General features: G+C 36.9%; 1 protein-coding gene across 1 annotated transcript in view; it reads left to right on the plus strand.

Annotated features, from left to right (window-relative positions):
* PROS1 (protein S) overlaps positions 1-22,719 on the plus strand; it is a 101,209-nt gene extending 78,490 nt beyond the window's left edge. The window contains exons 10-15 of the mRNA XM_033211570.1: positions 2,033-2,222; positions 8,377-8,544; positions 10,148-10,316; positions 15,772-15,923; positions 17,947-18,172; positions 21,372-22,719. Coding sequence (XP_033067461.1) covers positions 2,033-2,222; positions 8,377-8,544; positions 10,148-10,316; positions 15,772-15,923; positions 17,947-18,172; positions 21,372-21,532 — 1,066 coding nt within the window. The 3' untranslated portion in view covers positions 21,533-22,719. The remainder of the gene's footprint in view (positions 1-2,032; positions 2,223-8,376; positions 8,545-10,147; positions 10,317-15,771; positions 15,924-17,946; positions 18,173-21,371) is intronic.
* The last annotated feature ends 2,900 nt before the right edge of the window (positions 22,720-25,619 follow it).

Below are 25,619 nucleotides of genomic sequence, written 5' to 3' on the forward strand. Positions count from 1 at the left end.
AACCCAATACAGTATGACAACTATTTACATACCATTTACATTATATTGAGTATTATACATAATCTGGAGATGACTTAAAGTACGTGGGAGGATGTGCATAGATTATATGCAAATACTATGCCATTTTATATAAGGGACTTGAGCATTTGTGGATATTGATACCATCCCGAGGTCCTGGCGCCAAGCTCCCATGTATACCTAGGGATGACTGTGTTCATTTCTCACTGACGATTCACAGTAGTTTATTCTCTAACATTGGATTGGAATTGGCCAAATTATTTTTTCCAGAATTTATTATTTATTTATTTTAAACTTTTCATTGAAATATAAAGTATGTACAGAAATGTACACATTAGGTTAAATGTACAGCTTGATGAATTTTTATAAACTGCTACCTGTGTGATCAACACAAAGAATAACTAGTGCTTTTATTTATTTTTGCAAATTTCTTTACATCAGTTTCTCATGATCAAATGCTTTCCCTACATAAATGTCAACAAATTCACTCTATTTTCCAGTTTACCACGCTTGTGAAAAAGAATGAATTGTTCCCCATTGTAATGAATCAATATGTTGATGATATATTCCAGAAACAAAATATGCAGAGCATGACTCTTTGAAATATGATTTTAGCCTGATTTTACAAAGAAAAGGAAGTTATCTCCATAATAGAATCAACTGCTGGAAGATCTTGAGCATACACAGATTTGGATTTTGGCAAGATAATATCGTTTCACATCCACAAAATGTTCAGATAGTTGTGAAAGAGGATAGAAGTCCTTATTCCAAGCAAAACTGTTCTTTTTTATATAATCTGAGTTCAGTAAGTTCCTACTACATTTTTATCCATCCAGCCTACTTTACTCCACATTTTACCTCTTTTTAGCATTTCTTTAGAATTCTAAAGATGAAACATTTATTTTGTCATCTTTTCTTTGTTCCATTTGAGGGAGATTTGTGCCCCATTGCAAATGGTGCCTCTATTACTATTACTCTTATATTGCGGTAAGAGTACGGGATTCTGTCCTGCTTAATTTAGCAATTATCTGAAGTCCAGACTCTTTAACTTAAATTGCCTGTAGTTTAACTTAGGTGACTAATAGTTACACATCTATTGTTCCTTTTCCCTGTTCGTCTTTTGTCAATCATTTGGATTTGCTAGTCCCTTGGAAACTTCAATGCTGATTCTCATTGAAGTGTTTTAAGGATACTGAATCAACACATGTTATTTTAAGTCCTGCATCCTAAGACTTTTCCCCCCTGTAATAACTACATATATGTCTAGAGTCTTAATAGCAGCAGATGTTGCCAGCACTCAGATACCCCCGAACACATGAGTAGACTGTATCTTTTAAGTTTTCCTTCTGTGTATTCTACTAGAGTGACTTATGCAATTAGAGTTTTAGGAAAGCTAATAGATATATTTTAAGTTTTTAAATTTTACCTTTCTTACAACACACGAAGGCTTAATGATGTCTGTAGTCATCCATATGCCATCTTGTAGATCTCCATGAGTGATTCCTGACAGGTGAAATTATAGGGAAAATATGCCTTTTGATGAATAAACCAACGATGAAATTGTAACACATTTTATGATCACTTATGGATACAGCAAAAACAAAAACAAAAACAAACAACCACTTCTTAATGTTAGATTATATAGTGTATAAAAGGCTCCAGGAGAGATATAGTATGCCTGATACTTATACATGTGTATTAATTCCAGCACTTGGAAGGTGCTTTCAAAATATATGCCAAACAAAGATGACAAATTACCAAAGGATCTGTTCTCTGGGGAAAAGATTCCAAGAATAAGCAAGAAAAAATAATAACTTAATTTTAAACATACATGGAGCCAGAGATAATACATGAGCCATCTAATTCTGCCCTTCTCTTTTATTAATTCCAGAAAATGAAATAAATAGTTGACTCTTTGTCCGTGTTACTGTTTGTCAGTATAAGAAATAAAGAATAATGCATTGAGCTTTCTGTATTTCTCACTCTTAAGGATCTCTCTTTGTCCGTTTTTTAGATTTTCAGCAGAATTTGATTTCCGGACATATGATTCACAAGGCGTGATACTGTATGCAGAATCTATCGATCACTCAGCATGGCTCCTGATTGCACTTCGTGGTGGAAAGATTGAAGTTCAGCTTAAGAATGAACATACATCCAAAATCACAACTGGAGGTGACATTATTAATAACGGTCTATGGAATATGGTATGTTTGCAGATTTCATCAATATCTTCCCACTTTGATGCAGTTTGTATAAAATCATAATTTATTTTTATAGTGATACCAAACCAAAATGGGTTTGGAGTTATCTGATGCTATAGGAGGCATATTCTACATACTGTAAATCCCTGAAACACCCTGAGTAATAATATTCTCACTTAATATATTAGAAGCATTGTTTTTAGTTATTTGCTTGAACTACTCTGTCTTTAACTTTGTACCTTTTTTAGTGGCTGATTGATGAACAATGGTGTTAGGGATTATTAGGCGGCCTAACAGTTTTGTTTTGTTTTTTTTGACATGGAGTTTTGCCCTTGTTGCCCAGGCTGGAGTGCAATGGCGCCATCTCGGCTCACTGCAACCCTCCGCCTCCTGGGTTCAAGTGATTCTCCTGTTTCGGCCTCCTGAGTAGCTGGGATTACAGGCATGCACCACCACGCCTGGCTAATTTTGTGTTTTTAGTAGAAACCGGGTTTCTCCATGTTGGTCCAGCTGGTCTCAAACTCCTGACCTCAGGTGATCTGCCCGCCTTGGCCTCCCAAAGTCCTGGGTGAGCCACTGCGCCCAGCCTTTTTTTGTTTTGTTTTGTTTTGTTTTTTTTTGAGAGAGAGTCTCACTCTGTCGCCCAGGCTGGAGTGCAGTGGCACGGTCTTGGCTCACTGCAACCTCCACCTCCTGGGTTCAAGCGATTCTTGTGCCTCAGCCTCCTGAGTAGCTGGGATTACAGGTGTGCAATAGCACACCTGGCTAATTTTTGTAATTTTAGCAGAGACAGGGTTTCACCATGTTGGCCAGACTGGTCTCAAACTCCTGGCCTCAAGCTGTCCGCCCACTTCGGCCTCCCAAAATGCTGGGATTACAAGAGTGAGCAACCACACTCGACCAGCATAACAATTTGTGCAAAGACAACATTGATCAAGGAAAACTCTCCTCAACCGTCAATAATATGTTTTAAATTAAGGAGAAATAAACATAGTGACAAATTCAAAAAGGTAATTCAAATTCAAATACAAGCAGATAGATAAGTAATCCTTTTTAAAAAAAATAGACACAGGGCCTTGCTATGTTGCCCAGGCTGGTCTTAAACTCAAGGAATCCTCCTCCCACTTTGGCTTCCCAAAATGCTAGGATTACAGGCATGAGCCATTGTACCAGACCTAGTAATCAGTTTTTGTGCAAACAATATACAGTAGCAGGTACCAGTGTGCTTAGAAATTAGCATTTTAGGCTGGGTGCAGTGGCTCACATCTGTAATCCCAGCACTTTGGGAAGTCAAGGTGGGTGGATCACCTGAGGTCAGGAGTTCGAGAGCAGCCTGACCAACATGGCGAAGCCTCATCTCTACTAAAAGTACAAAAATTAGCCAGGCATGGTGGCGCACGCCTGCAGTCCCAGCAGGAGAATCGCTTAAACGGAGGAAGCAGAGGTTTCAGTGAGATCACGCAGCTGCACTCCAGCCTGAGTGACAAAGGAAGACTCTGTGTCAAAAAAGAAAGGAAAAGAAAGGAGAGGAGAAGAAAGGAGAGGAGAGGAGAGGAAAGGAAGAGATTAGCATTTTAATTTAATCCTACATATAGCCTTTATTCTAATGATCAAGAATAGCACCTTAATCAACTGGGTTAAAGTGGGACTTAACTGCTAGTTAATAGTGGGGAGAAGTCTTTTCTGAAGTATAGAGTCATTGCTGGCATCAGCAGAGGATAGCTGAGAGAAGATTGGCTTCGCCTTAGAATGTGGTGCCAAAAGAGACATCTTTTATGCCTAGAGGAGCTGGCAAGAAGTTTGTGCTGATCTCAATTTATTTATTTATGTTATTTATTTATTTATCATCACTATTATTATTATTTTGAGACGGAGTCTTGCTCTGTCACCCAGGCTGGAGTGCAGTGGCATGATCTTGGCTCACTGTAACTTCCACCTCCTGGGTTCAAGCAATTCTCCTGTCTCAGCCTCTTGAGCAACTGGGACTATCAGTACCTGACACCATGCCTGGGTAGTTTTTGTATTTTTAGTAGAGATGGGTTTCACCATTTTGGCCAGGCTAGTCCAGAACTTCTGACCTCAGGTGATCAGCTCTCCTCAGCCTCCCAAAGTGCAGGGATTACAGGTGTGAGCTACTGCACCCAAACAAGAAGTTTGTATTGAGAAGCCATGTGAGGTCATCACTAAATTATTTTTGTCTTTCAATTATGCAGACATGCACTCATTTATTCGATAAGCTTTTACTGAGTACTTTTGATGCTAAGTTCCTGAGTTCAAGGCATTAGAACTACAGCATATTGGGGGAACCTGCCCCCAATATTTCAACATAGGTTCTTTCTATTTTCCATAAGTGTCAGCCAGCTGAGAAATAAAGAGAAAGAGTACAAATAGAGGAATTTTACAGCTGGGCCTCCGGGGATGACATCACATATTCGGTAGGATCGTGATGCCCACTGGAGTCACAAAACCAGCAAGTTTTTATTAAGGATTTCAAAAGGGGAGGGGGTGTAATAACAGGGAGTAGGTCACAAAGATCACATGCTTCAAAGGGCAAAAAGGAGAATAAAGATTACATGCTTCTGAGGAAACAGGACAAGAGCAAAATCAGAAACTCCTGATAAGGGTCCAATAAAGATCGCAAGGCAAAGGCCAAAAGCAGAATTACTGATAAGGGTCTGTGTTCAGCAGTGCATGTATTATCTTGATAAACATCTTAAACAACAAAAAACAGGGTTCAAGGGCAGAGAACCGGTCTGACCTCCAATTTACCAGGGTGGGTTTTTTTTCCTCACCCTAATAAGCCTGAGGGTGCTGCAGGAGACCAGGGTATATTTCAGTCTTTATTTCAATTGCATAAGACAGACACTCCCAGAGCGGCCATTTATAGACCTCCCCCCAGGAATGCATTCCTTTCCCAGGGTATTAATTATTAATATTCCTTGCTATGAAAAGAATTTAGCGATATCTTCCCTACTTGCATGTACATTTATAGGCTCTCTGCAGGAAGAAAAATATGGCTCTATTTTGCCCGACCCCACAGGCAGTCAGACCTTATGGTTGTCTTCCCTTGTTCCCTAAAATCACTGTTATTCTGTTCTTTTTCAAAGTGCACTGATTTCATATTGTTCAAACACACATTTTACAATCAACTTGTACAGTTAACACAATTGTGGTCCTGAGGTGACATACATCCTCAGCTTATGAAGATAACAGGATTAAGAGATTAAAGTAAGACAGGTGTAAGAAATTATAAGAGTATTATTTGAGAACTGATAAATGTCCATGAAATCTTCACAATTTATGTTCCTCTGCCATGGCTCCAGTCAGTCCCTCTGTTCAGGGTCCCTGACTTCCTGCAACAATAGCAAGAGATTTTCCTCGCTCTAGAGCTTAGTCATAGATAAGTAGCTGATGCTTCTTTGGGAAACAATATAATGTAACAGGAAATACGTTACAGTAGAGGTATGAACAAAGCACACTTGGGCAAATGTGGTGAATTTATAAATGATTATAAATTCTTATCTTTGATTATGAGTCTAATATTAATGTTATCTTTGATTATGAGTCTAATATTAGGAATTTTAATTGTAAATGTATCATAATTCATTCAGCAAAATATTTATTGGCACTGCTATGTGGTAATCCTTATTCTAGGTGGTAAAGGTACAACAGCAAATAAAAAAAAGTCAGTGCTCTTACGCAGCTTGCATTCTAGTGGTGAGATGCAAACAACAAATGCATGAAAAAATAAATATGCCAGATAGTTATTCCTGTTATAAGGAAAAAGAAAAGCCAGGCAAGGACATAGAGAGTGATGGGTGTTAGTATACATATAGAATCAGGAAAGGCATCTCTGATTAGATTAGATCTGAGCCGAGATTGAGAGCACATGTCGTGAGAAATACATGAGGGAATAGAAAATGATTCTGCACCATGTGAACAGCAAGTAGAGAATTTCTTGGAATAGGATGTGTTTGGTATTTGAGGAATAACACAAAGAGTAGTGTAGCAGCAGGGGAGAGTAGTTAGAAAATGAGATTAGAAACGTGGTCTAGAATAAGATCATTGAGGGCCTTGGGGGCAATGATGAGGATGTGGATTTTATGCTAAATGGAAAGACCCTGGATGGTTTTGAGAAAGGACATGGATCTAATTTGCATTTTAAAAGATAATCCCGATCAGAAGCGGATGACTTTGTGGAAACCAGAAGTGGAGAGTGAGAGTAGAACAGGATATGGAGGTAGGAGACTGTTGGAAGAATCCAGCAGAGAGAAGATGGGAGCTTTGACTGGTGTGCGGATGATAAGGGTGGTGAGAAGTGGTCAGATTCTGGATATATTTTTAAAGTTAAGCCTTCAATTCAAATTTCTGAATACTCAGCATAAAGAGGGGTTTTAAGGGCCTGAAACTGTTTGTGTTGACCAGTGGTTCCAAATACGACCTCATCCAATGTCTGAATGCTCCTTTACTATTCTATAATGAAATGTGTCAATAATGTAAACCACCTTCACATACACCCAATCAAAACCAATACAATGCTCTCATTATCATATTAATATGGATAAATTAAAGGAAAGTAATTTATAAGAAAATAATATGTATTTTGATATATACATAGCTATAACTACAGCACTTGTTAAAGCTTGCTTCTATGTATAAAGTAAAAGCTACAAATGAAGACTAATGCTGGGGTGTTATATTAGCAACTCAAATACCATTAAGTGCATACATGGTGTTGCCATTGGTGTTATTAATTTTCCAAAGTGGTGAGAAGTTCCTGGTAAAGATATGAATGAAACAAATATCAATCTATCCTTAGTTTTCAAGATTATTATATTCTTGAAAAATGTAATGAATGCTAAAATAGTGCAGCAAGCATTTTGTGTATATGCATACACAAACTCAGATGATTGTAAGCATGAATAGTCTCTATATGAATACCTAGCAGGGATGTTCAAAACATTTTAAGCATACTTGATAGTTTATTATTAGTTCTGCATTATTTATTATTATTAATTCTGCATGACTAGCCTATGTACATAATGCAGATTGTCTATCATCTTGCAGTGCCAGCATGGCCCCTACTCATTGTGACAAATAAAAGTGTTCCCCACCTCCAAATTTTCCAAATGCCCTGGAGTGGGGTCATGGTGTCTCACTTAAAATACTTGCATGGCTACAGGAAAAAGGTCTGGGGCCTGAGCCGTGGGGAGGGGAAGATCCAGCAAAGGAGACTGAGAAGTAGTGGTTAGAGTGTAGAGAGAGAAGCAAGCAGGGTCAGGTGTTGTAGGCTAAGTTAAGAAAGTCTGTAAAGGAGAGAATAGTTGTTCGAATGCTGCTAATTGGCTATATTAAAGAAGGAGTGTTGACCAACTTTAAGTTTGTGTTACTAAATGTATTCTATGTTGGAGGATAGTTTTTCCCTTCCTGTCATGTTGTTTTAATATGTTTATTGTCTGGCTTATATTATTAGTTAGTGAGCAAAGAGTTTGCACTTTGAGTGCTATAGTTTTACTTGAAGTGATTTCAGCAGTGGTTCTTCAAATTGCCTTTGTGGAAGGAACTTTTATTGTTGTTTACCCTTACTTGAAACCTTTTTTAAAAACCCAAACTACTCTCAAAATAGGAAAACTTCCATTTAATTTTATGTGTTTTTCTCTTATTGTCTCAATCACTTTTGAATTTTAGAGAAAAAATAATTTGTGTGCAACGAACAGAATACTGAACATATTGATTTTTCTGACTTTATATTAAGAACTTATTTACATTATTGATCCCATATGTATATTATCAGACAATTGCAAAATAAGACCACTTAAATTTTTCCTAAGATAGAATGGCTCACTTAACTGTTAATTTTCTAGCAGCCTGGGATTGAAAGATACATAATTGGATGTTTAAGCTTAACAGAATACTATCATTTTTTAACTTTAAAATATGATACGCTTTTAATTTTTGATCAAGTGCTGCCACATTAAATGTCTTTTTATCACATTTATCATAATTTGACATTCCAAATGAGTTGTAACAAATTAATAATTACATTAAAATGATTACTTTACAAAAGTAGTTTTTGGGAATAATAACAATTTTTAGATCCCAGTATTTCAAATGATATGTAGTAATGCTTGGTTATTTGGTAATTTTTCTTTTGTAGGTGTCTGTAGAAGAATTAGAACATAGTATTAGCATTAAAATAGCTAAAGAAGCTGTGATGGATATAAATAAACCTGGACCCCTTTTTAAGCCTGAAAATGGATTGCTAGAAACCAAAGTGTACTTTGCAGGATTCCCTCGGAAAGTGGAAAGTGAACTCATTAAACCGGTAATGATCCAAGCTGCTGTCATTCATCAGGGATGAATTCCTTTTGTCTGTAATAGATTTGAATATGTGTTTTTCTGAGAGTCAATAGAAGTTGTTTTGTTAAGCATACTAAGTGTGACAACTTGAAATGATCATGGAAAAATAACATTAGTAACCCTTAAGAAAATGATATAGTGCTTTTGTGCCCATTTAAATCCCCAGCATAAATCGTGAAGTGGATTTCTAAAATTCTCAAGTTAATGCTTGACAATGTTAACACTACGGTTCAGTGTTAACATCATGATAATCCACACTCAGTCGTTAAACATACAAATTAATATATTTAAGTCCAAAATTATGCTATTTTGTGAAAGCCAGTCAAAGGACTTTCTCAAGTCTATTTTTAGGACTTAAATGCAAGAGCTAAAGAATACCACATAAGGTGAAATTTATTGTTAAAAAAATACCTCTTTACTGAGGGTACAACTATAGCCTGTCACAAATTGAAATTAGATGTAATAGATATTTTTCTAAATATAATATTTGTTTAATAGCTATAGAATAGGTTTCATGAAAGAGACTAACCACTAACTCTTGAAAGAGTTTTAAAAATTTCGTTTGAAATCACAGACCTGCCCGATACACTTGCTGGTTTAATTTAAGTATTTACTATCTTATATCCATCTTTCACTCCTGGCAATTAATAGTTACTTTAACTTTTAAAAGATTTCTGTTATATGATATTAAGCTTGAATTAATTAACCCATGTCGACATCAATATACCTGTTGTTTGAAACTGAGAAATTAAGACACTTTTAATGTAAAATAAAATATTCAAAAAGTATTAATCATTTATGAAATGGCTTTTACATGCCTTGAGCCTGGCAGGATGCTTGATGGAGGCTAAAGAATGCAAACACTTTTGTGTCTGAAGAAACTTAGAGTCTGATTGGCAAGATAAACCCATATTGTAAATGCCACTAAAGAAAAACAAGGCCGGGCGCGGTGGCTCACACCTGTAATCCCAGCACTTTGGGAGGTCGATGCGGGTGGATCACCCTGAGATCAGGAGTTCAAGACCAACCTAGCCAATGTGGCAAAACTCCATCTCTACTCAAAGAGCAAAAATAAGCCGAGTGTGGTGGCGGGCACCTGTAATCGCAGCGACTCGGGAGGCTGAGGCAGGAGAATCGCTTGAACCAGGGAGGCAGAGGTTGCAGTGAGCCAAGATCCCACCACTGCACTCCAGCAAGACTCCATCTCAATCAAACAAACAAAGAAGACAAACAAGACAGCTTAGCGCCCAGGGCCACAGATAGAAGCAAATATAGAACTTGAGAGCAGAAAAGTTACCACTGGATGATGTAGGAGAGGCAGGTGGGGCTTGAAGTGTTAAAAATCATTAAGATGCCACTGAGGTCTTGTGATGGTATAAGCTCACTTGTACTGAAAAAGACTGTCCATCTGAAGAATACTTTGAAAAGAAAAACTTAAATAAAATTCAAAATATTTTCAACTATTATAAAGAAAGGATTTTTTTTCTGTAAATGAAAACTTATACTCATAATTGAGCCACTTGTTTAAGTTTAAAATGCACTCCTTGACTTATATTTTAATTTGCTAGATTAACCCTCGTCTAGATGGATGTATACGAAGCTGGAATTTGATGAAGCAAGGAGCTTCTGGAATAAAGGAAATTATTCAAGAAAAACAAAATAAGCATTGTCTGGTTACTGTGGAGAAGGGCTCCTACTATCCTGGTTCTGGAATTGCTCAATTTCACATAGATTATAGTAAGTGATTTTCCATTTATCTCTATTTTTGTCATTAATGAGTAAATTTATTCATCAACAAACAGTAATAATTTCTTTGGTAAACACTATCAAGTATCTGCTGTGTGCCACTCTAGTCTTATGCTTATTCATACTATTATATACCTTTTACAGAAATTTTTCGGTGTATTGGGAAAAATATAAAGGCATTTGAATGTGCTTGTGTTGTTATTTCAGGTTTATCGGTACAAAGCCTGATTCCTTTTGGGTAAATTCAATTGAGCTATTTTAAAGTTCACTGATTTCTCACTTGTATGGAGTCTACCAATGAATGCATCAAAAAGATTCATCTTCATTTCTAGCATTTCTATTTGATGCTTTCTTAAAATTTCTACCTCCCTGTTGAAATTCCGTATCTGTTCACATGTGTCTAGTTTATGTACTGAGATTTCAATGTAGTCATCATAGTTATTTTAAATTCCCTGTCTCATAGTTCCAACTGTGTCATATCTGGGTCTGGTCATTTTGTTTGTTTTGTCCCTTGACCAAGTGTTGTTTTTCTTGCATCTTTGTGTATCCTGTAATTTTTGGTTTAGAGTTGGGCATCTTGTGTATAATAGTAGAGACTGAGATAAAGAATATTTGTGTCTGGAAATGAGCACGTTTCTTTTGCTGGGCTCTTAGTAATGAGATTGAATCAATCTGGTGAAAAGTTGAGCTTCTTAAGTTTTGCTGGTGCCAGGATTACCCTTAATGCACCACAGGTTTCAGATTTTTTAATTTTGTTTTGTTGTATTTTGTTTTTAGATGGAGTCTTACTCTGTTGCCCAGCCTGGAGTGCAGTGGCATGATCTTGGCTCACTGCAACCTCTGCCTCCTGGATTCAAGTGATTCTTCTGCCTCAGCCTCCCAAGTAGCTGGGACGACAGGTGCCCACTACCATGCCCGGCTAATTTTTGTATTTTTAGTAGAGATGAGGTTTCACCATATTGGCCAGGCTGGTCTCGAACTCCTGATCTTCATGATCCAGCCACCTCGGCCTCCCAAAGTGCTGGGATTACAAGTGTGAGCCACGGCGCCCAGCCTCAGATTTTTAAAATACTACCTTCTGCTTATAATAAGGGAATGGTTTGCTAGCAAGTTTTTCTCTTTCTTTTCTTTCCTTCTTTTCCTCCTTCCTTTCTTTTCTTTTCTTCTTTTTCTTTTATTTTCTTTCCCAAGTCTCTGTTGCCCAGGCTGGAGTGCAGTGCCACAATCTCAGCTCACTGCAAGCTCCACCTCGCCGTTTCAAGTGATTCTCATGCCTCAGCCTCCTGAGTAGCTGGAATTACAAGGGTGTGCCACCATGCCCTGCTAATTTTTGTATTTTTGATGGGGTTTCGCCATGTTGGTCAGGCTGGTTTCAAACTCATGACATTAGGTGATCTGCCTGCCTCAGCTTACCCCAGTGCTGGGATTATAGGCTTGAGCCCCCATGCCTGGCCTAGAGAGTTTTTCATCATAGCAGCTCAGTTTTATATATTCCCTCCATAATATGCCTCAAGAAAATGTCTCTCCCACTTGTGTCTCTCAAGCGTCTTGCCCACCCCCAGCAGAGTGCTCTTGTTACTTGACATTTGCTAACATGGCAGAGAAGATGCAGAGGTTGGGGAAGCATTCTATGTTGTTCTGGTACAAATTCAGTCTTAGGCAGGTGTTGTATCCCTGGGTCTCAGGAGTGTGGAATTCACTCTTTCTCTTCGCTGACTCTCATCAGTAGGGGAGATGTCCAGTGATCAGGACTCAAGATGTTTTCCTGCTCCTTCTCCATGATAGATAGCTTTTTTGTTTGTTTTTCCTAATCTGTAGTTGCAATGAGTCCTCATATGTGTCCTAATGACAAGGTTTGCTGCCTTTCTCCTGGCTTGAAAACTTTGTTGTGTAGAGAAGACAGAGAAAGATCTATGTGGGGCTTTGTGGCTTCCCTGTAACTGGTACTGCTTTCAGGACCGTATTAAGAGAGAGGCTTTCTCGGGTCTCTTTCCTCGCATTCTGTTTTCTCTTGAGTGCACAGTAAGGTCTGTGGAGAAGAGCCTATGGATGAGTATGAATTGTCTTTGTGTCTGCAGTTTCTAGGGCTTCTAAGCTCTTACATCAGCCCCCACATGGAGTTCAGCAATTAGTTTAAGTCTACCTAAATTATTTTTAGCAAATTGCATGGCATCTCCTATCTGTCCTGGGTTAGAAAGTGTTCTCATTCTGGCTCTCCTTGGAAACACCTGTCTTTCTTTAGGTTTCTGGTTAGTTTGTTGCTCTGTGACCTCAGCTCTTTGATAGTTCCAAGAAAAGTCATGATTATGCAGATAATTTGGCTTTTGTTGTTGTCAGGGTAGGGGTAGTGCTCCTTCCAATTTTCTACAGCCTAAGTAGAGCAGGGAATCTTGCCATAGTGACCTTATAAATAATACTTCTGTGAACATCCTAAAACATACCTCCTTCTACCTTTATGTGATTAATTCTATGGAAGAAAATTTTAGAATTAGGTTATCTCTATCAAAGGTTATGCAAATATATAATTATTAGAGGTTCAATTACATTCTTTTCCAAAAATCTTTTATCAATTAATATTTCTACCAACAGAATGAGAAAGTGTATGCTTTAGTTTTTTTTTCCAATCTGATAGTTCAAAAAATAAATTTTGTAGGTTTGACTATTAATATTATTTCCCTAATTTCTATTGAACTTGAATATCCTCCCATATGTTTATTAGCTATTTATACATTCTATTTATTTTATTGAATTGTCTTTTTCTTTTTTAATAGTTCATTATTTGAGCTACTAACACTTTGAGCATTATAAATTGTTAGCATTAATCTGATATCTCTGCTTTAAGAAAAAAATTACATTTTATTTGTGTTTATTTGTAACCTAAAATGGGTGAGGTAAGGTGACTCACACCTATAATCCCAGAACTTTAGGAGGCTGAGGCGGGCAGATTCCAAAGAGCTAGAGCCCAGGAGTTCAAGACCAGCCTTGGCAACATGGTGAAACCCTAACTTCACAAAAAATACAAAACTTAGCCAAGCCTGATGGCATGCGCTGGTAGTCCCAGCTACTCAGGAGGCTGAGGTGGGAGGATGGCTTGAGCCCAATAAGTTGATGCAGCAGAGAACCATGATCTTTACCACTGCACTCCAGCCTGGATGACAGAGTGACAGCATATCTCAAAAAAAAAAAAAAAAAAAAGTGTTTATTGCATTAATACAAATTTTTAAATTTTTATGTAATTAGGAGGTACAAATGCAGATTTATTACATGCATGTATTGTGATATATTGTGTAGTGGTGAAATCTGGGCTTTTGGTGTACACATCACCCAAATAGTGAACATGATACCCAATTGGTAATTTTTCAACCCCTGCCTTCCTGCCACTCTTGCATCTTTCGTAGTCTCTTTTTACTACATTTGTTTGTTTGTTTTTGAGATAGGGTCTCTCTCTGTCATCCAGGCTGGAGTGTAGTGGTGCAGTCATGGCTCACTGTAACCTAGACCTTCTGGGCTCAAGCAATCTTCCCGCCTCAGTCTCCCAAGTAGCTAGGACAACAGCCACATGCCACCATGCCTTGCTAATTTCTATGTTTCGCAGAGACAGAGTCTTCCTATATTGCTCAGGTCAGTTTTCAAACTCCTCGCCTCAAGTGATCCTCCTGCCTCAGCCTCCCAGTGCTGGTATTACAGGCATGAGCCACTGTGCCTAGCCTTTTTTATTACATTTCTAAGGACAAATTTTACAAAAATGATTTCCCTTTTTCTAACATAAATTAATACAATGCCTAGCTGTGTTCTGCATATGAAGGATTTTTTTTTTAAGTTATAAATGGGGTGAGGATTAAATTAGGATAAAACTAAATCCACAATGATTTGGCCAAAGGAAAAAAATCCTGAAAAGGTAATGAAAATGAGTTACATTGTATCTAAAAAAATTACTTTAATAAGTAATTAATCATTTCATGGATAATTTGTAAGTGATCTACTTTGTAATTAATATTTAATGTTACATTTTAACTTCTATACATTTGCCTGTTCGTTTTAGTTTGAGTTTAATATCCTGTGTTAAATTTACTTATTTCAAGATAAATGTTTAGGTGATAGAAATTCCAATTACCCTGGTTTGAGCATTACACATTGTATGCATTTATCAAATGACATATGTACCCCAAAATATGTACAATTATGATATATCAATTAAAAATCACTTATTTCACAATGATTACATATACACATTCTTTTTTTTTTTTTTTTTGGAGACAGAGTCTCACTCTTTTTCCCAGGCTGGAGTGCAGTGACGTGATTTCAGCTCACTGCAACCTCTGCCTCCTGAGTTCAAGCGATTCTCCTGAATCAAGCCTCCCGAGTAGCTGGGACTACAGGTACACACCACCATGCTCGGCTAATTTTGTGTATTTTTTTTTCAGTAGAGATGCTTCACCATGTCGCCCAGGCTGGTCTCGAACTCCTGAGCTCAGGCAATTCCAAAGTACTAGGATTACAGGCATGTGCCACTGCACCTGGCCTATCTATTTTTTTCTTCTGGGTGGGAATTACAGGATTATAATGGAAAACTTTGTGACATTATATGTGGCTAAGTGGAAGAACATCTTGTCAAAGGAAAATGATTTTCCTTATTCACATTTACCCTTTCAAGGGCTCCATGTGGTATTTGGGCTTTGCTATATGTAACATTATATTACATGAGGAAGATTTCATTCAGATTATGAACTAATATTTTTAGGAATCCAACTACTCTGGAAACATATTAATTCAACAAATATCTATCGAGTGACTGCTGGGGAAACAGAGCAATGATAGAGACATATACCTCCTAGAGCTTGCGCTTTAGTGGGATAGACACTTAACCTAGTAATGAAGAAGGAGAATGTGGAGGATTATGACAAGAGAGTCACGAAACAAGGGTTCCCATTCTGATTTCAAAACTAACTGCTGATGTCAGTGTATTTCTCTAGTATCAAACTATCCAACTCTCCTATATATATAGATCATATTCATCCTTTGGAGTGATGATGGCAACTGTACCCAGATTTTCCCTCAATGATTACAGAGAATTTGTTGAACTTTCAAATGTGTACTTTGAAATATGATCACTTTGAGAGCATTGGTGAGTGTGCAAGGGAGAAGGAAGAGGTGTTAAAGAGCCAACAGGGAAAATCCATGATAATCCTTAACACCACATTCCAGAATTCTCTTCTAGGAAGAACAGGAAGCTGGGACTCCATTTGCGTGTTTCTTACCTGCATTAAAAAAAAAAATTTTTATTGTTTTGTTTTGCCTAGATTATATAGATCATTGAGAAAGGGAACGAAATGTTTAGTATTACACAAGATAGTTTTGAATATTATCCAGACTGTATTAATAATAATTCCTCCTGGTGCACTTTAGGAGTGCATTGATCATATTTCTGTTTCATTCTTTTAAATAGATAATGGATCCAATGCTGAGGGTTGGCATATAAATGTGACCTTGAATATTCGTCCATCCATGGGCACTGGTGTTATGCTTGCCTTGGTTTCTAGTAACAACACAGTGCCCTTTGCTGTGTCCTTGGTGGACTCCACCTCTGAAAAATCACAGGTAACTTAACTCTAAACCTACATGAGCCTTATTTTTCTTTTCATTTTTTAAAATGGATATATAGCAGTACTTACCTCAAAGGACTATTTCGAAGATTAAATAAAGTAACTTATGTAAAGTGATTTGGCAGTATTTACCTCAAAGGACTATTTTGAAGATTAAATAACGTAACTTATGTAAAGTATTTGGCACAATCTCCAGCACATCATTAAGGACTCAAAAAAATGTCTATTATTGTTACTTTTTTTGCTGGCTTGTTTCCAAGGTCTGAACGAAGAAGTAAGGGGAGGGAGGATTGAAAAACCTACTGCATCTATAGGTAAGATTAGGCAGACTCTCACAGAGGCTGCTTGGAATCATCTGAGTGCATTGAGATCCACCCTTATTAAGAATCCTTTAAGCATCGTGGGAATTAGTCTGTACTGTCAACATAGAAGTGAGTCTAATTACAGTGCACTGTCAGATATTCAGTGCTTAATTATAATGTTTTGTTCTTTCTTACGCTCTTAATCTTTTCTCCCAAGAGTAAGTTAGGAAAAAGGAGAGAAAGTTAAAACTGGTCCACTTGGCTTCTTACTGGCAACTCTTATTTGAAATTAGGAGGAAGAACACAAAAAAACCTTAGATGAAAGGAAATATGAGGGTTATCAGAAGATCTGTATCATTCAGACTTCTATTAGAGGATAATTGCTCTGTCTATGTGTCATCCACAGTGGATTCCAATAAGTTACAGCAAGAAGCTGATGTCTATGCCAAGGCTGGCTTGGTTGCTTTCAGTAGATTTTAGAAAGAGACCTATGGTTGAATAATGTCAATTGTAGTAAAACAGGTTATGCTGTTTGCAACTTAATGTATGATTCAGGGAGGAGGATGGGAAGTTTCTGGTGGTTAACCATAAGTAACCTAAAAATATCCTGATGAGGTTTTTTTGTTTTAATCTCCTGTCTTTAAGGAGCTTTCTACATTTGGATTTCAGGGGTTTTTTTATTTGCTAGTTTGTTTTTCTTTGTAAACAAAATTGAATTCCTATCTTCAACACTACGTTCATGCAGTGGAGGAGGTTAACGCATGCCATGTCTTTGATATTTATTTTATCCTTTGAGTGTTTGCCTCCATGATTCTTTCTTTGTATGTCAGATTTCCTTCATAAGGTCTATGTGCAATATTTCATAACTATATTCCAGATACCATTGATCTTTCTGGAACATTTTCTTTATTGACCATCTCTTTTAATGAGTTTAAGGATATGGACATATACAACACAATAACAGATTTCCTCAAGCAACCTGTATTTGCAAAGTATAGTCTTTTCGCTTCAAATAGGTATCTTGGATTCCTAAATAAACATTTCTGACTATGGTTTTATCACTTTCCTCTGTGCCATATCAGCTACATGAAGAGATCACACTCAACACATTGAGTGATTTAGGCATAACGGCAGTTTGAAAAGTTCAGCAGAATGAACACAGTTTCTTTCTGGAGAATCTTCTGGTAAATGTTCTATAATGTACTGTTGGCAATCCCTGGTTTTTCTTTCTCAGGGCCTGTTCACTTATTTTATCCCAAGTCTATAGGATTGCTTGTGTGGCACAAAGAAACCTGTTAGTCCTGCTGACATATGCTTACTAAAGCATTTTAAATTTCCCAGGTCTTTTCTTCAACAAAGAGTGATTCAACTCCTTCCCTTTTCATATGTAAACTTGGAAATTAGGAAGGCTCATAAACAGAAAGATATTGCTTAAGACACTCCTGTAGGTTCGGATTGTCTTACTGAATTTTCGGAAACCAGTATACATTTACATGTTAGCTAAACTTAGTTTGTAAAACTAGTGTGTATTTTAAAATTTAGTCATAATTATTATGTTAGTGTTATAATAATTAGTAACTTTTCACTTAAATTTAGAGACTCTATCATACATTTTCTTTCCTTATTGAAATTTAGTTTTTGACTTTCAAAAACTCAAAAGTCACTCTTAAGCAGCATTACTCTTACTCTTGCTTATATTGAATCTTTGCTCTTCAGGATATTGTGTTATCTGTTGAAAATACTGTAATATATCGGATACAGGCCCTAAGTCTATGTTCCAATCAACGATCTCATCTGGAATTTAGAGTCAACAGAAACAATCTGGAGTTGTTGACACCACTTAAAGTAGAAACCATCTCCGATGAAGAGCTACGAAGACAACTTGCCATCTTGGACAAAGCAATGACAGGAAAAGTGGCCACGTACCTGGGTGGCCTTCCAGGTACTTTTTCTTCAGTTTTAAAAAGTGTATTTTAAATCAAATTGATAGTATTTTAAATACATAATTATACTAAAAAGGCATCAGAAGGGAACATAAACTCCAGTACTCATTATTCTTTTTCTAGGGGCTAGTACCAACAGTTTATTGGCATATTTTTGTTTTATTTAGTTTAAAAACTTTAAACTAAGGCTGATCAAGTTTTGCTGCATTTGGCTATTCCAGCCAGAAAGGATATGTTATTTTATTTCGTCGTCACAATAGTCTTATAAGTTCAATATTTGTATTTATACAATATTTATTCATCTATTATTAAGTTCTTCTTATCATTTATCCAACTTTTTTTTTTTTTTTCTGATATGGAATCTCACTCAATCGCCCAGGCTGGAGTGAGTGGCCGGATCTCGGCTCACTGCAAGCTCCGCCTCCCGGGTTCCCGCCATTCTCCTGCCTCAGCCTCCCGAGTAGCTGGGACTACAGGCACCGCCACCACGCCCGGCTAATTTTTTGTATTTTTAGTGGAGACGGGGTTTACCATGTTAGCCAGGATGGTCTCCATCTGCTGACCTTGTGATCTGTCCGCCTCCGCCTCCCAAAGTGCTGGGATTACAGGCGTGAGCCACCGCGCCCAGCCCCATTTATCCAGCCTTTATTAAGACCCTGTGTCCCAGGTGCTCGCAACATAGTAATAAACAATCTAGTGGCAGAGGTAGACATTAAACAACTAATTAGGAAAATATCAAAATAATTAAAATTGTGATCACTTTTATGAGGGAAAAGTATGGGTTACTTTTAGAACCTGAAAATATGACTTCTCACCTGGTCGTGGGGACCAGAAACAACTGGTCTGAATAATAGACTAAACTATAAATCTGATACTGAAAAGGTTAAATAAATTTAACCAGGTGTGGGAGTGGGGATTGGAGTTATTATGCAAGTAAAATGTTCCATGTGTGGGCAGAGTGGAAAGGGATGACACCCTGGAGGAATCTGTAGGATATCAGTATGGTTAAAGCATACTGAGCAAGGGAGACAGTGGTATATAATGAGGCTGTGAACTGGGTGGTTGGATGGATTGTTTGTAGGCCGAATTCAGAGTCATAGGTCTTATAATGAGAGACATGGAACTATTAAAAGTATAGCAATATTACAATTTTAAAAAGTCACTCTGCATGCTGGATGGAGATGGATAGGTGGGAGACAACAGTGGGTTGAATTGAGATGATCCGAGAGGCTATTCAGTAGTCCAGATGAGGAAGCAGTGACAATAGTTGCAGTATCTAAACTACCATCAACTGTTGCAAAACAAACAGTCTGGGCATTGTTCAAAGTGCTTCAAATACATCCACTTGTTTAATTTTCAAAATAGTCCAGTGAAGTAAGTGCTATTGTTATCCCCATTTTACAGATGAGGAAACCGAGGAAGCTGCAGGAATAGGGTGATAGCAGTAAAGATGATGGACAGTGAATAGATTGGAGATATGTGTTAGAAACAAAATTAATAGGATTCAATGACTGAAAGGCAGGTATAAGGGTGACTTTTAGGTATCTGGCATGAGCAGTTGTGTGGATGGAGATTCCATTTACCAAGATGGGGAAAACTGGAGGAAAAGCAGATTCATCTTTAACTGAATATTGGAAAATATGAAATTGGCACCAATATTTCACTTTGAATGGAAAAAAAGAGACAGAAAGTTATTTAGAAGCATTTTCAGATGACATTTGCAATTTATTCTCATGGGGAGAATTCTGAGTTTGATGTCTGGATCTCTGACAACCTTCAATATATTGCTTAAACTGCTCAGGGTCTTGACTTCCCACACATGGAAATTGTATCTGGGGTTTTGGGAAATAGAAGTAAATAGGCTTTAAAAGCTATAGATGATAGATAGATAGATAGATAGACAGATCAATAGCGGTAACATAGATAGATCAGTAGATAAATAGATCGAACGATCAATAGAGGTAACATAGATAGATCAATAGAGGTAAGTAGCGAGCATGCCTAATTATTAGGGAGTGAAATTATAGTTTAAATGAATGAATTATATATTGAAATCTACCTACTACCGTATCCACAAGTTAGTTGAATGCAATTTTAGGAAATCAAACCAACAAAGAGTTTAAAAGAAGCAGAATTATCAAAATTGCAGTGGTTTTGGGACTTTGGCAACAGCACTGAGGACTAACTTCAGGCAAAATGTCTTGAGAGAAAGAGTGGGGAAAATTTGAGAGGAGCTAAATATTGAGATATTAAGAGTATAAACTGTGGGATGGGTAAATTATTAATTGCATGCCAAGTAGGCACGCTAAATTACATGTGAAGAATTAAAACCCAAGAGAAATGGATGATTTTGAGTAATTGCGTTCCTCAAAAAATGAATGAATTTGAGTAATTTCTTTTCTCAAAAAAGGAAAAGTGGCAAAATCTATGATGTTTAGCCCAACTTGAAAGGGATTCTTAACAAATGCTATGAACTCGTAATAATGTGTGAACTTTATTCACTGTGATGGCAAGTTAGAAATTGAAAATTTCAAGATTTTTTTTTTTGCCACAAGGTATTGAAGATGAAGAATAGGGGCTAAAGAATATCCATTGTGAGTTAAGATTAATGGAGAGGAGAAGCCAACAAAGAGGAAGGAAAATTGTTATTTTTAGGAACTCCAAATAGTACATGAAAGTGAATCCTCTATCATGACCTATTGCATGCTCAACAAAAAACTATTTCTTTGGAAAAAATACAGAAATCTGCTTTTATTCCAACAATAATAAAAGAGATATATTGATCATGGCATTGAAAAGAGATTTCCAAGTAGTTATAATTTGGAGTTGAAAAAATGATTTAACAATGCTTAACATGTTGCTTAAGTTTAAAGAGAAAATCATATGTTATTTGTATAATAAAAATAGAATATCACAAGAATATGCTTGTTTTACTCTCCCTCAAATGTGTTTAAGTTTAAATGGAACTAATTGTGTTTATGAAATCCGAGGAACTCATGACGTGCTGAATTCAATGAAGTACAATAACATGTATATCAGAGTCACTTAATGTATATTTTTGGAATAGAATTTCATTATTAACTTTTCCTTTAGGATTAGAATTTTGCTGGAAATAGGAAGTCTGAACAACTTCTCTCACTGTAAACAAGTAAGATACTAAAAGTCTTGGACTAATAGTCTAATATTCTGCTTTTACAGATGTTCCATTCAGTGCCACACCAGTGAATGCCTTTTATAATGGCTGCATGGAAGTGAATATTAATGATGTACAGTTGGATCTGGATGAAGCCATTTCTAAACATAATGATATTAGAGCTCACTCATGTCCATCAGTTTGGAAAAAGACAAAGAATTCTTAAGGCATCTTTTCTCTGCTGATAATACCTTTTCCTTGTGTATAATTATACTTATGTTTCAATAACAGCTGAAGGGTTTTATTTACAATGTGCAGTCTTTGATTATTTTGTGGTCCTTTCCTGGGGTTTTTAAAAGGTCCTTTGTCAAGGAAAAAAATTCTATTGTGATGTAAATCACAGTAAAGAAATTCTTACTTCTCTTGCTATCTAAGAATAGTGAAAAATAACAATTTTAAATTTGAATTTTGTCCTACAAATGACAGTTTCAATTTTTGTTCATAAAACTAAATTTTAATTTTATCATCATGAACTACTGTCTAAATACCATTTTTTTTTTTTTTCAGAAAGCAAGGAAGTAAGCTCAAACAAAAGTGCATGTAATTAAATACTATTGTTTGTAGGCAGATACTATTTTGTTTTTGTTTTGTTTTTTTCCTGATGAAGGTAGAAGAGATGGTAGTCTATTACATCTGAATGGAATGAGGGTCCTCATGCCTTATTTCAAAACAGTTCCTCAGGGGGACCAGCTTTGGCTTCATCTTTCTCTTGCGTGGCTTCACATTTAAACCAGTATCTTTATTGAATTAGAAAACAAGTGGAACAAATTTTCCTGAGAGCAACACAGGAATCTTACTTCTTGGGAGCTACAGTCTGTCAGGATGAGACATCAGATTAGGTTGGATACATGGAGAAATCTGAAATGGGTACATTTCTTATATTTGGCTGTGTCATCATACAAGGTCTACATTACAAAAGATGGAATTCAGAGACGGACAGGAGAATGAACAAATGTGGGAGTTCGTAGTTTTCCTTGAATCCAGCTTTTAATTACCAGAATAAGTTGCCAAAATGTGATTGTTGAAGTACAAAAGGAACTATGAAAACCAGAACAAATTTTAACAAAAGGATAATCTCAGAGGGATATAGTGAGTATTGTATCTTTGTAATCAAAGAAGGAGGTAAGATTGCCACGTGCCTGCTGGTACTGTGATGCATTTCAAGTGGCAATTTTATCACATTTGAATCTACCATTCATTGCCAGATGTACATCAGATATTTCACTGACAGTTTTCAAAAATAAATTCTTTTCATTATATTTTATATCACATAATAAACTGGTGTATAATTTTAAAATGCATGTGAATATCTTTATTATATCAACTGTTTGAATAAAATATACAATTACATAATAGACATTTAACTCTTCATACAACGAAGTAGTTCTTCAGTTAAAAGACAGATAAAGCTCAAATATTTGAATAATATTTATGATTGGGTGGTAGACTGGAACTCAGAAAGTGAAGAGAAGTAAAAATAACATGTGTCTTTTGACACATCCCAGAAATTGTCTTGCTAGATATAATTTTTCTCCCGATTGCCACCAGGTACTATGGGGGATGAATATCAGCAAGTGACTATTGATAATTACATTCATGTAAAAAAGCAAGGAAAAAGAAAAACAGAGAAAACATGAGAGAGGGGAAAAAAAGAGTGAAAGAAAGGGGAAAATGAATTTCTTCTCGGGAGGAATTCCCTGCTTTTCACTTGATTATGCCACATACAAGTCAGATATAGGGATCAATTCTACCTTTCACATCAGAAACCTTTCTGCACGCACTGATGCTCATCGAGGCTCCAGACACGCATTTATAAATTTCATCTACCTTTGAGATGTGCTCATACATGGCTAGAGAGAGGGTCTGGACCTATGGCTAAGAATCTTTGATTGATGTTTAATTTTGAACTTTGCCAAGAAATATAGATGCCTACTTTTAAAGAGTTGGTAGAGAACAGTAGTTTTCTGAAGGCAAAGTGGATATTTGGTGCCATTTCAGCTTTGTATATAAGTGAAAAAACTCCAAATAACACAGTCATCCAGAGTCCCTTAGAACTCACATTTTGAAAAAGTTTTCTTTTTTCTTTTTGAACATGTTATATGACATGGTAATAGAACTCAACCATTTACAGCGGTCAGTGATGGGTCAGTAAAACCATCAGTACTGGTTAATCTGTAAGAACAGGACTATTCACCTCATTTCTCCTGTCTGAAAGTGTAATTCCAGTCTTAGTCCGTATATGTCAGTGCAATAAATATTTCCAATTTTCTTTGCATTCTAGAATTAAGGAACTGGTGGTATTACTGGAAAGGGGACTTTTTCATGTGAAAATTTATTTTTTCACAAAATAATTGCCTATTTATTTTTGCATTCCCCTAGACCTTTAGTTGCAATCATCAGTGGGAACTGAAATAATACAGAAGATGAATATCTGAAATAAATTTATTTCAGATTTCATCATGTTGCTATTAATATTGATTTGGGAGATACACAGTCACTAGAGACTCAAAGGACTAGTCTGATAATTTCGAAATCATTCATTCAGCAACAAATATTTATCAAGTACCTACTCTACTCTGTGCATGTGCAGTCAAAAGTAGAATGTCTGAGGGCTAAACCCAATGGAATAGGAAGTCACAATACTCAAGTTGGCCCTTGGTAGTCCTCAGATTCCTGTTCCTTGGAGCTACAAAGCAGCTCTTTTCTGGTCATCCTAAGAAATTGAAGTGATAAAACTTTTGGTCGGCCGGGTCTGGTGGCTCATGCCTCTAATCCCAGCACTTTGGGAGGCCGACATGGGTGGATCACCTGAGGTCAGGAGTTCAAGACCAGCCTGGCCAACATGGTAAAACTCCATCTTTACTAAAAATACAAAAATTAGCTGGGCATGGTGGCAGGCGCCTGTAATCCCAGCTAGTCGGGAGGCTGAGACAGGAGAATCGCTTGAACCTGTGAGGTGGAGGTGGCAGTGAGCCAAGATTATACCATTGCACTCCAGCCTGGGCAACAGGGTGAGACTCTGTCTCAAACAAACAAACAAAAAAATAAACTTTTGGTCAGTAGTTTGCTCCTTTTGAAGAAGATAGTTTTGATGATGGTCTTGCACACGAGTTTCTTGCTATAGCAAGCTTTGAGCTTTCAGAGAACTTATATTTGAAAATTGGATCTTCTATGGAAGAGACATTGCTTAGGGATTCATCTAGTGCTGTGCAAGATAACCTCTGGCTATCTTGTATTTACGTTTGCAGAATGCGAAGGTGAGGGGCAGTTATCTTGGCCAGCATACGTGGGTTTTGGGTACATAATATTAATAATATAAACAGTGTAAGGCCAGATTACAAGGTCAAACTGACAATGGGAAATGATCTTAGCTTCAAGGTGTGAAGCTAAGAGTGTCAAAAATAGAGGGGAACTGAGTATGGGGAGGTTTGGAACAAATTGCAAACCAGTGAGGTTGGGGGGTACTTCCTGATCCACAGTCCAATACTCTCTAGTGTACTTTGGACGTGCCATGGTGTAGCGGTTGTCTTGCTTGTGGATAAGAATAGCATTTGGTGAATTTACCCTCATTTCTGCTAACCTACTTGCCATAACAAGCCCTCTCCGAAGAGAATCCTATTTTCATGGGAAAGAAATTGTAAAGTAATATCTGCAATTTGCTACTGATTGATTCTCTTTCCTGCTAACATTTCAAACTGTGAAATCTAGAATCTCATTCTGGAACTGAGGTGCCCCTAATCTCCAGATGGGAGAACCACTTGATACATCAAATCCTTCCTCCAGTTGATTTGAAGAGAAGAGAGAGTGGGCCAATATTTAACTGACATAGGAAGAATCTGGCATTATGATCTGGAGGTCCCAAACAATAAATACAAAAAAAAAAAAATTTAAATAAAGACAAATTGAACACTTGGGCTGACACTGGAGCTTCCGAAGATGAGCATCTTCTGAGCCAACTCAGCATGTATGGAGTAGCTGCAGGGGACTAACAACTGGCTGTTCTGAAAAATAGGCGCAGTCTTAGTCTGTCTTGTACATGTAGCTAGTCAAGTTGCAAAGCTGGGATTGCAAGGCAAGTTGCAAAGAACCAGGATGTCTGGGTCAAGAGTCGACGCCCAAATTTGAAACTACACTGTTCCCATATTCTTACTAGTTACCCTAGCACTTAGTAAATGGTATATGGTTGGAATAAACAATTCCATCAAATCTAACAATTGGTTGGATAGAACTAATTCTCTCTCCAGTTCTACATA

The sequence above is a fragment of the Trachypithecus francoisi genome, unplaced genomic scaffold (assembly GCF_009764315.1).
Source record: "Trachypithecus francoisi isolate TF-2019V2 unplaced genomic scaffold, Tfra_2.0 Lachesis_group0, whole genome shotgun sequence".
Taxonomy (NCBI): Eukaryota; Metazoa; Chordata; class Mammalia; order Primates; family Cercopithecidae; genus Trachypithecus; species Trachypithecus francoisi.